At 37.5% G+C, this 11,946-nt stretch overlaps 1 protein-coding gene across 1 annotated transcript in view; it reads right to left on the reverse strand.

The window, feature by feature from the left end:
- The window catches only part of neurl1aa (neuralized E3 ubiquitin protein ligase 1Aa), a 64,126-nt gene extending 52,714 nt beyond the window's left edge, over positions 1-11,412 (reverse strand). Inside the window, exon 1 of the mRNA XM_033974706.2 lies at positions 11,170-11,412. Within this exon, the coding sequence (XP_033830597.1) occupies positions 11,170-11,203 (34 nt within the window). The 5' untranslated portion in view covers positions 11,204-11,412. The remainder of the gene's footprint in view (positions 1-11,169) is intronic.
- Between the last annotated feature and the right edge of the window lie 534 nt (positions 11,413-11,946).

The raw sequence follows: 11,946 nt of genomic DNA on the forward strand, positions 1-11,946 counted from the left end.
GAATGTGATTATTATATACTACATATTGAGTAACAACCATAACGTGTCTTCAAATCACGTCACAACTATAAAGAGACCATCTGGACGTTCATGGATATATATCAATCATGGATTGAGTTGTTGAGCCTGGGGCATAGTCTGAGACTAGTCTGAGAGGCCTGTGTGGCTTCTCCCACAGCCCCGTTCACTTCAGTCTGACATCTGTCTCATACCCTGTTTTGTACACACATATCTGCAGGTGCTATCTGGAGGCGGCAGTTTTAACAGCCCCATCGGAGCCATTTTGTCAAAGGTCACAGAGGTCTATTACGAACAAATGAGCTGAAAAAATGTTCTTTGGAAAAAGTCTGATTTCCAGCTCATCCTTAAGCGTCATTGAGCTGCACTGGAAAAAATGTATGTAATGTATTTTTTGGTTTTGAATAGTTTTGACTAGTTTAAATCGATATACTTAGCATGGATATTTTAAATAACTACTTTTAAGGTCTTTCTAAGTCTTATTATGAAGTGAAGGTATAATTAAATGTTTGTGTTTTTTCAGTTGGGAAAATCTGACTTCCAGCTTTTTAAGTTAAGGTAAGATATGCCTTTATTAGTCCCACAGTGGGGAAATTCCAGTATTGCACCGCACAGTTAAAGAACAGAAGGAAAATGGTACATGCAATTAAACAAGATAATAGATAAATAGCTTAAAATTATTTTAAAAATAGACTTAAAAATAAACTAAAAATAGACTCTAATATAACATCTCTGTAAAGTGACTTTTGCACTTTTGCACAGTGATACAAAATCAGTGTATTTTTGTTTGTGTTTTGAGTAATTTTGGCTAGTTTAAATAATCCGTCATATTTATTTAGTTTTGAGTGTGAAACATTTCATTCAAATTGTATTCACGTTCTATTTTAAGGTAATTTATCTCTCAGTATAGAAAAAAATGCACTTAATTGGTCAAATAGAAAACAGAACAAAAATATGATTTACTAGCTTAAAACTACTCACTAAAACTATATATTACCAACACTGATTCAGGTATCAAGTCAGTTTAACTCCCATGTTTTGGTTTTGTAATTTGTTTTTGCTCATTTGGCTGATGGTGTATAATGCCAACAGGTTTGTGTGTGCGCAGATCTCAGTGTGTACTTTCTGTGCCATTACTCTAAAACCTGCAAACAGCTTTTCCTCAGGTAAAATGGATCCTTTTTGCTCGTTGATTATACACTGACACGTCTTGGTTCAAAATGTCACTTCTCACAAATCTGAATAGTGTTGATTTAGATATATTTGAGCTATTAAACTATCCACATACTGTAGTAAAAAGACACTTTGGACTATATTCAATTTGAATGCAGTTTTTTTGTGCATCTGAGCCAGTATCATATCAAAGTCCTACCACATCATAACTCATCTTTATATATTATTATTATATTATATAACATAAGACATATAGATTACTACTTGCCTAGAACATCCCCATAAGCAACTTACTTTGGGGTCTAATTTTAGCTCCGCAGTGTAACATGAGAAGTCGAAGCATTGGCTCACAAACGGCTTATCGATGCAGGTAGCCCTAGCCCACATACCAGCCCACTCCCTAGGCCTGTTGCTATGAAGTCCTGCTTATTATGATCTATCCAGAGAGACAACAGTGAGATCTATGCTGTGTGCAGACTGTTGTAACTGTTGATATTCACAAGGAAATGCTATAGGAATACTGATAATACTTATAATTGAAGTTAAGTATGTGAGCTCTGTTACACAAGCATCTATAGTGTACTGGGGACAGTGACAGTGACCCACAACTCCTATTAGTCCACCTCCGTCATGCCCTGAGTAAGTGACAGATGGTTTTAACCAATCACAGCCCATCCTTGTTTCGGTCACACGTCCTATTGATATTGTTTTGTTGCTGTGTCCTTGAGGAAAATATTTGATCATCTCCGCTTGTGTGAATGTATAAATGTGATTACTGTAAGAGCAGCATGGTCAGAACAGCTATGTTTTCATCGGTTTGTCCTTAGGCTGTAATTGAAGTGAAGTCTAAATTTAAGTCTGGATATAAGTGTATGTAGGGCTGGGCACCATTAGATTTTTTTCGATACTTTCTCAATACCTGCTTTTCGATACCTGTTCCTGTACAGCTCAAGTGTAAATGAATTCATATTTGAATACATAGTGCTTGGCTATACGATGTTCAGTTATAACTCGAAACAAATGCACCTGCAAATGAACCAGAGCGCACAGCTGATCCTCATGTGGACTCAGCGTGCTTCAGTTTCACTTTTGTTTTCTTCGTATACTGTACTTTAGATCAGATCGACACTGTGGTTTACACTTTTACAATGTAGCTACCTGAGCAGAAAAGGAGAATTACGGCTAACTTTATGTAGCCTTGGATACATGTTTACGTATAAGCACAGCACACTGGATATATTTACTACACCACATTAACTTTGGAATTCCACTTTTGCTAGAACCAAGAAGGACGAAGATGATTTTTGGGGAGTTTGGTTCATGTTTGGCTTCAGCTTTACATGGACACTGCAAACTATATTATTACGCACGTTGACTTGATGCAATAAAGGCCCCGCACAGGAGACTTGTGTTTTCGAGTCGATATGTTGCAACTCTACACGCTGTTTCTTCAGCTCTTCTGTTTTATTGGTAAAATGATCCACTGTGCTTTGTTTGGACACATGTAGGCCTATGTTAATACAAAAGTGCTATTTGTGCAGAGCGCAGGCATCATGCATGAGCACCAACACAGCTGTTTTATTGGCTCACTGACGCTGGCATTTAAAGTCAAAGAACCAAAAGCTGGCACCAAACGAAATGTGTTTTTTTAGTATCAGAACTTACCAAACCTTTCTGGTATATGTCTATAATGTACAACAACCTTGAGTAGCACTAAAGCAGTGCACTATATAAGACATTACTATCCACAATGATATAACACTAGACAATAGTAATCTTTTAACATATAAATAGTGGTGTCTTTATTACCACGTGGTCTTATACTGGTTCTTATATAATTAAGCATTGTAAGACTATTCAAGAAATGTTCAAATTCCTTCTATGTATGTGCTATTTATGTGATTCAGTATCAGTCAGCTTGGGTTTTTCCACAATCCTAAGAGTGACTGTATGAACTAACTGAGCCTATAGTGCCAGAGCTGGACTAAGCCATGGACATACAAAGATGTTTGGGCAGGGTGGGATCCTGAAATACACACTCAACAAGTCCCTTTGTAAAGCAACTTGAGTTTATGAAATCCTAGTGCATCTCGAAAATCAAATTCTATGTACATAATTGCTCTTAGGCCTACATAACTCGGCCTGTCAAAACAACTATAATCAGTACTGAAGCAACGAATCGAAAAACATGCACTTAATCTTTTACTAAGGTTATTTGCATGAAATGATAAAGTTTTTAGTCAAATTTTTCTCCCTTAACACGTCGACAATGTCATTTACATTGCTGCCAACAAGCCTGCGAGGCACTGACAAACAGCACTTTAATGATGTTTACATAGCAGTGTCGCAATGATATATTCAATCCCACTCACTCATGACAAAATGGCGTCTGAGCCTCATGTAGCAGCTCCTGCAAAATGAATCATGCAATAATAGAGGTGATTAATTACATGCATTATCATTTACAACCTAAAAGTCTGGGAAAACAGCCTGATGGGTTTATGTGATGGGCTGGAGTGGTGATTGTTGCCATCGGTGGTACACGACAGAACCTACTTTTGATGGTAAGTTTTCTAAAAATGTTCTGAAGTACTTTTGAATTATTGTGTTTATGTTCCAAGATTGATTGATAATACATTAGTTTTGGTCTTTCTTTAGTGCAAAATGTTCCAAACTATGGCATTAAACACATCTTGCAATTGTTTTTGATTACTAAAAAAACACCTAGAAAAACACATCTTATTATAAACAGAGCAGCCTTTACAGAGATCAGACCTGTAACTTGGCTTAGTGATGTGCTTTTTTTCCCACGGTGATAGACAAGTTTCATGCCACACTGCGAAACATTCCAGGCAAAGCAATAACACCCCTGTGGAGACAAGCAGGTGGCGGAGTGACCCTCCACCAAAAGAGTTACATAGTGGATCTTTAAGTTTGGATCTTACAGGTGTAACCCAGAATAAGCATTTTTAGTATATGTTTAACACTGAGTTATTATTATCTTGGTGCTGTCTCTCCTATTCAATTTGTAATCCTTAAGTCAATCATTACTTCACGACCTTAGTGTAGTATAAAAAAATTGTACAGGGTTGAACTTACTTTAGTCCTGGTAGACATGGTTAAACAAGATTAAACTTGGTTCGTAGACCTGATTCGTTTAAGTTTTTTGGTCTTTAAGTTTTAGTCCAGTGCCGTCATTACTTTGTCTTTACCATTTTAAATTTCAAATGAGTATTTTTAAAGTGACACTTGGTTTTAACACCATTTCATCAATCCGTTTAACAGCAGATAGAGTTTCATGCTATTTGACTAAATATGTGAGTTCATACATGTCTGAAACCTAATATGACAGATCACGGGGTTACGCACAGGGGAGAGTGAGTGTAACTTTAGCTGTTATAGTGCGTACCAGGGGACACAGGTACAAGCCAATTACGACAATGACTCCTCGTCATGTGAGCGTGAATGAAATCGCTGCTTAGATGCGATATGAGGGATTAGCTGACGCTCTGTTTGAGTGGTGCCATAGGGACGTGGCATCAGGTGACCAGGTAACTCAAGACTTAACAATATACTAATTATAGGAGGTCTGATGGGTTTTAATGGCTCCATAATGACTCAAGAGAATTTAAAAATGGTAACTGCAAAGGCATTCAAATCGCTTTACGTCATGGAACCACACACCCATTCATACACAAATGTACGTTAAGTGTCTTGCTCAAGGACACAACAACAGCATTCATCTGTGGGAGCAGGAATCATACCGCCAACCTGTACGTTAGTGGATCTGACCGCTCCAACAATGATGTTTTATGTTGAGAGTGGGATTCGAACCGTCAACCTTCAGACCAGTGGACACTCTACCAACTGAGCTACTGTCGCCCCAAATTTGTGGCTTGAAACTAGATTCAACCTCGAATATGCAATTCACATGTAACCATTTTGTTGCTTTCTACTTGTTCTGTCCCGACAATAAAGAGAATGAACAGCAGACTTTTTTTTAACAACAAGCGAAGGAGAAGTTTCATTATTGCATCCAGAACACCTTCATAAACTTGCTAACAATATACATATTCAAATCAAATCATGATTCTGCTGAAAACAAACAACAGTAATATTTATTTACTCTTAATTACTTAAATACTACACATAATTATCCAATCAGAAAGCTGCATATGCATCACATGGTTCATTTGGGTTGGCACTGCTTACGATTAAAACCAGTATGTTTAAAACTAAAACAACATTCTCTCTGATCTAAATAGACGTTCAGTTGCGATAGTAACACCTTTTTAATCAGTAACAGTGCAGTCTATATACTCTACCTCTATAAAACATAACCTGGTACAAAAACAACACCCAGATTAAACAGATCATAAACTATTTGGGACACTAGTACAGTAATTCCCCCCGTATTTGTATTCAGTTATTGTTGCATGACAATGACCCAGCTAAAATGCTTAAGTTGCAAGAAGGCTCCTAACAGTACACACTATACTTAGAGGTCCTGCTGTGCTAAACTTACAGTAGAGGCAGCTTGCTATCAATAATTCACAATGCTACGAGCTACAGTGCAACATGAGATCGGAGAGATGATGAAGTCTGCATTACCTCACCAGCTACAGCTAACCACCATTGTCTTTCTAATGCATTGTCTAGCTAGCAAGCAGCATTACGCAACAGCAATCAATAAGTAATAATATTGCTGGGTCCTTCATTGTGGCTGAGGGCAATGTAATCTAGTGGGTTCTAAAGACATGAGGGGGGACAAGGCGTGATGATGAGTAGCGTTTATTGACGAAGAGTGGTCAAGATGCTGTTCAGCTTTATCTGGGAGTCAATATTTGGCGCTGCGTTGAAGGTGACCCACGGTGAGGAATGGTGATAGAAAAGGGGGGGTGGGAGGGTGTACATAAACACATTAACTAGATTTTACGATGGATCTACCATTGACAGGTATAGGCCAGTCAGCAGAGTTGTTAGTAAAGAGACTACCATCAAAATCACTTGTAGAGGTAATTGTTTTGACATCTTATTATAAAACATGCTACAAGAAAATGTATTTATTTTACAGTGAGAGATAAAAAAAAAATAATAATAATTTACTGTTTCCTTATTTAGATCAAGCAAGTTCTGAGTGCATGAACCAAGACAAGGGACCCTACATCTTATCACACACCTGGAGTAAACTGATATTTTTAAATTAAAGCAAATTAAACAAAAACAAAAAACAGGATGAAATACATATTTTCATTGAGCTAACTAGTTAATAGCTCTTAAAACGCTATGCCGCATTGCTACTAGTCACAAACATGATTCGGGCATGTGCATAGATTTTTCCAAATGCAATGATGTGGGTGGACCACCAATGCACGCCACTCAATCTGCTCTTAGAACAAATTTAACAAAGCGATACATAAGACTCTTTCTTAGATGCAGACAATGTGCAACAAACTAATTTTATCATCCAAACTGCAATAGGATCTATAGATGAAAAATAATGTTACTCATACAGAGAAAAGCTGGGTAGTACTTTTACCAAATATATTCTTTTAAGGAGATGAGATAAGAACATATTTGTTAAGGGGTAATTGCAACTCTACATTCTTATTGCAATAACCTAAAGACAAAGTTACGTAAATAAATTTGTCACTTGTTCTTACTTAAGAAATGCATTTCTATCAGGAACTCACTTACAGTTACAACTGACATGGACATTATTTAGCCTTAGATCATGTCACTCAACTATTCGTGAGTACAGCTGTAAGTTTGAAGTATCCAAAATGTCTGCATGTTCCTATAAATACTTCAAACTGTTATGTGCACGTAGCAGTGGCTTGTAACACATTTCATCTTCACTTGTGACATATGTTTGTGTCACCTCAGGCAACAGTGGAGTGCTGATTAACGCCCCGTCTATGAGGCCCAACACTCCAGAAAAATGAACACAACCTGGGCTATTATTTTGGGTTGAAGGACAGTAGCTCTTTTATCATGTGTCCAAACCAAAGCCTTTTAACATCCACTAACCCAAGGCGTATCTCATGACACAAAATTTGATGTTTCTGAGAATAATACTGAACATTTTAAAAATCAGTTTATGCATTTTGCCTGTTGGATAGGCCTGGCACAATAATCTACTATACTGTATTACTTACCGCTCATTAAATTATAAACAGAACATCACTTTTTGGGGGTTTTTGTGTACTTTTTGTGTACTTACTAGTGAGGAACGTGTTTCACTTTGCCATTTATTTATTGCAACTCATTTTAAATGTCTCATGTCTAAAAATGTCATAAAAAAAAATACTCTGATGATAAAACACTTAGTGTTTAGTAATTAAGGTATTAAATAATAAACAATAATACTGAAATGTCTTGTCATTGATGTAATAACCTTAAAACAGATGTATGTTGTTTTTTATGTTAATATATATCACGCTTTAAAATGACTTATTGTGACCAGTTAATATCAAAGATGTTTGTTATGAATCGAGTCAGACAAATACATTCCAATGTCTCAGTGGCTTGTATTCAGTCAATCAGAGATGGAGACTCCCACACAGTACTCAAGATTCAATTATGCAACTGCATCCATGCAAAAGGTTTGACTTCTCAGTTTGGGACAACAACGGCCTACAGAGGACAACTCTACTAATGCATAAGCTAGCTACAGTGCATAAGAGGCACTTAGAATACTGGTTTTGAGAAGACACTGCATTCATTCTATTAGTCTATTATGTTTAATTCAGATAGAGATCATGTGAAATGTCACTTGTTAACATGGAGACAGTGGAATAATACTAACACAAATGGTCAAATTCAACATTTAAGGATTTTTCTGTTGGGTAGAGAAAAGAAAAGCAAAATAATATTATATAATTGATACTGACCAACTCATTAATTGATACTGACCCCTACTCATTATGTTTTACAGAAAACTACATATATCCCCAATATCTTAGGCCTATTGGTCAAAAAGTTAATATTGTCTAAAGTTGTCTTATGCAATGAGACAGCTTTTTCAAACATTATCCTAGTTTTAGAACAATACAATGGTTTTCTATCAATGGCTGTGGGTCGCTATAGCAACCACAGCGCCTCAAACTCAAATGTAACACTTCCCTTTTGGCCATTTGGACAAACAGCCCACAGTTTTATGTAACATAGAACACTGAATTTACTGAAACACCATCATCTTTCATCATTTTTATTAGGCTCATTTAACTTCGATTTTTACATTGATTGAGATGGTATTGTAATAAAAAAGGTTATTACAGATGTGTATAGAAGTGAAAGTGCAAGTAAACAAGATTGATCCAAAAATAAGACTAGATTTTTCATGTCGTCACACCAGGTTACAGGTCAGATCTGTGGAGAGACGACTCACAGTAAGCAATCATGTTTTTTTAAGCTATTTAATGCCACACGGTGAAACATTCCAGGCAAAACTACAATATCTCCATGGAGACTGAAGTCTATTTCTATCGGACAAAGCGCAAACAGCTCAATTTAACTGGAATATAGTGATTTTTTTTGTTTAAGCATTGACACTTAAGAGTAACCTAAACACATTCTAAATTAAAGGCCATTTTACTATTTATAATCTCTTATAAATATGAAATACCTAAATTATTTATGCACAAACTTGATGTTCGACTACAAGCAATCACGAACATCCAAAGCTGCCCCCTCCTTGCCCAAAGTATGCACAGTTTTAGGATAAAGCTACAGTTTAAATAGCCGCCATGCTGTCTGTAACTCCCTTTGAGCCAGGAATGCATTAAAACAGAGCAGAGCCAGGTTTGATGCCTCATCTGCCGCGGCCATCTGGCTCCTACCACAACACAAACACGCCATAATGAACAATTACAGAGTTAAACCCGAACAGGCCCATGTTACAATAAACTTGGCAGTGTCTCTCTTTGGCCGCCTGTGTCCTGGGGAAGCCTCCTCATTACTCAATGTTTACAAGCTCAATCAAATACGCACTTCGAGGAAACGGACTGCATCCAACTTTGTTTCCTGCCAGTCGGTGATACATTTACATATTTACATTATAAACAAATTATATCAAGTCTACTACTTAGAGCATGTGTAGAAGTTTGACTGAAGAATTGATATAAACTTAATGTAAGACCACTTTTGTATCCGGTATTTATTGTAAACAAGGAAATGCCATTCGTTATGAGTAAAGCAAGAGCAACAATGCCATACAAACACATTCTGCTTTCCCTCCGTTCGTCTCTCAAGCATTCTTCCGTTATGTCATTCTGTCATTTCAGCTACGTGTTCAACTCCACCGCAGCAGCAGAACAACAAGCAAAAGCTTCCTCAACCTCTCCTCTTCACCACCAGTGACTCAGAATTCTAAAGTTATTTTCCAATTCAAAATGTTTTCAATGAACTATTTACATGCTACTTTCTATAAATAGATATAATAGTAGAACATATACAACACTCTATATTATGTTTTGTATACAATTCATTATTGCAATAAAAAGGAACAACCAATCCACAAAGTGTGTATTCACATTTATTTTAATATGTGAAAAGACACTACTGTTGTGCACTGTCCTTGTACAAATAAAAACATACCATACACTGATGCTGGATGGACTGCCATACTGCAATATATTTAGTTGTACAATAGATGAAGTTTGCTTATTTTACAACATTTTGATATGAGATGCTGCCCTATATTTGTAATAATTAAAACATGACATTTTATGAAGTATATGTGAGCACTTTTTGTAACTTGTTCACAATTACAATGCAAGCTGGCCCCATGACAACACAGATAAACAGCCCAGCAGTAAGAGTGTACAAGGCCTGACCTTGATTTCACACACAGCCACTCTCCTACTGTCTTAGCCTGTCCCTCTTTCACTAATTGGATTAATGTTGAGGCTTTAATTAGAACGATCAGGTGGTCCAAGCAGAAGGCAGGCACATGGATTAAACACCAGACGCAATAATATCACTTTGGTACACTCAATTTCAATGCTACAGTACAATAGTATAGTCTATTCTATATTTTCTTTGTTTTATTGTCACTTTAAAGGTGCAATGTACCACCTTTCTGGTAAAGGGTCTGCCATCTGCTTGTCTCCATTGAGATGTTATTACCACACTTTGCCATAAAATTTGTAGGTACATCTCCATGGAGACCAGTGGTAACGGGTCTAGTTACAGGTCAGTTCTGTGGAGAGGCAGGCCCGCACACACTATTTCAAGGTATTTTTGAGCATCATAAACGCAGGTAAAACAAAACAAATAAGACAGATACATTTTAAGACATGCTCTGGCTGTATGTGGGCAAAGCAATAACATCTCCATGGAGACAAGCAGGAGTCAGACCCTACATCAGAGAAGTGACATAGTGCATCTTTAAATGTGTAGTTTAAAAGAGTGTATAATAACCACAATCATCATTAGACTTTTAAATGATAAAAAAGCTGCAAGCCATTTTAGCTACAACAGAAATAAGCACAAAGCCAGGTTATTTGCCATTACTGTAGCGCAGTGGTGAATGCAATAGAAAGTCGATACATTGATTTGGCTGTACACAGCTGGAGCGCGCTTCGTGTTTATTAATTGTGAGGGAGCCACAGCTCAGGGCCGAGGGAAATCCCATACATTTGCACGCACCTTTACAGAGCTGAAAATGTCGCCTAAATCTGAATATTTATAGTGTAAACATGGAAATCCAGGAAATAGGCTCTGGTCGGAGCGCATGGCTGGACGCGGTGACATCACAATTATTATAGAGCAGCCGCAAGACCCAGACGCCAGCCTATATTATAATGACGTAAATGACGTAACTGTGAGCAAATAATACGCTCTAGTAGACATAAAAAACAGTATAGTAGAATTGTTCCTTATGTTCTTCTATGAATTAAAGCGATCATTTTGCATACAACGTTTATTCTAGCCATACACCTGCGCGCACGGTCAAAACATCCATATATTCCTTACCGTAAAAGGAATTCCTTGTTATCTGTCCTCCCATTGCTTATTCCTTCAGTGAGTCCGCTTATCGCACGAGGGGGATTATTCAAGTACTCTCGCTGCACAGCCTGCCAGCCCCAGTGACATGATTGCACGTTCGCATCCGATGGTAGCCTGTCTCTTCGCTCCTCTCCACCGCGAATAGATGCACAACACTGGCAGCGGCGGACCCACGCCTCCTTGTGAGCGCAGGGCACTTGCCTGGGCTACTCCTCCCATTCACCGAGCGCTGTCTCCGCCTCGGCCTCCATTCGGTCGCGTTGGGATTTACATAAAAGGTGGAGACACACACTGGAGCGAACACTGCCGCGCGGAGGAGGAGAGGAGGAGCCTAGACGATAACAAGACGGGCATTACGCACGGCTCGAGCGGCTCTAAACTGTACCTAAGGCGCATAAAGGACTAAGAGGTTCATGCCTCGGTGTGTTTCATGTTTACTGTAAATGCAAGAATACGACTCACAAGAGTTTCTTGCCATTGTTGGTAAACAAAACAAACTGTGGAAAATACTGGCAATATGATTAATAATAGTATAATGTAAAGTATTTTATATATAAGTATAAAAGGCATGCATGAAAGGTCTTAGAATAACTAAATACATAAATATTTATGTAAGATTCATATATATATATATATATATATATATACATACATACATACATACATACATACATACATACATACATACATACATACATACATACATACATACATACATACTCACACCAGCAGTGCTGGTATTGT

The sequence above is a fragment of the Periophthalmus magnuspinnatus genome, chromosome 1 (genome assembly GCF_009829125.3).
Source record: "Periophthalmus magnuspinnatus isolate fPerMag1 chromosome 1, fPerMag1.2.pri, whole genome shotgun sequence".
Classification (NCBI taxonomy): Eukaryota; Metazoa; Chordata; class Actinopteri; order Gobiiformes; family Gobiidae; genus Periophthalmus; species Periophthalmus magnuspinnatus.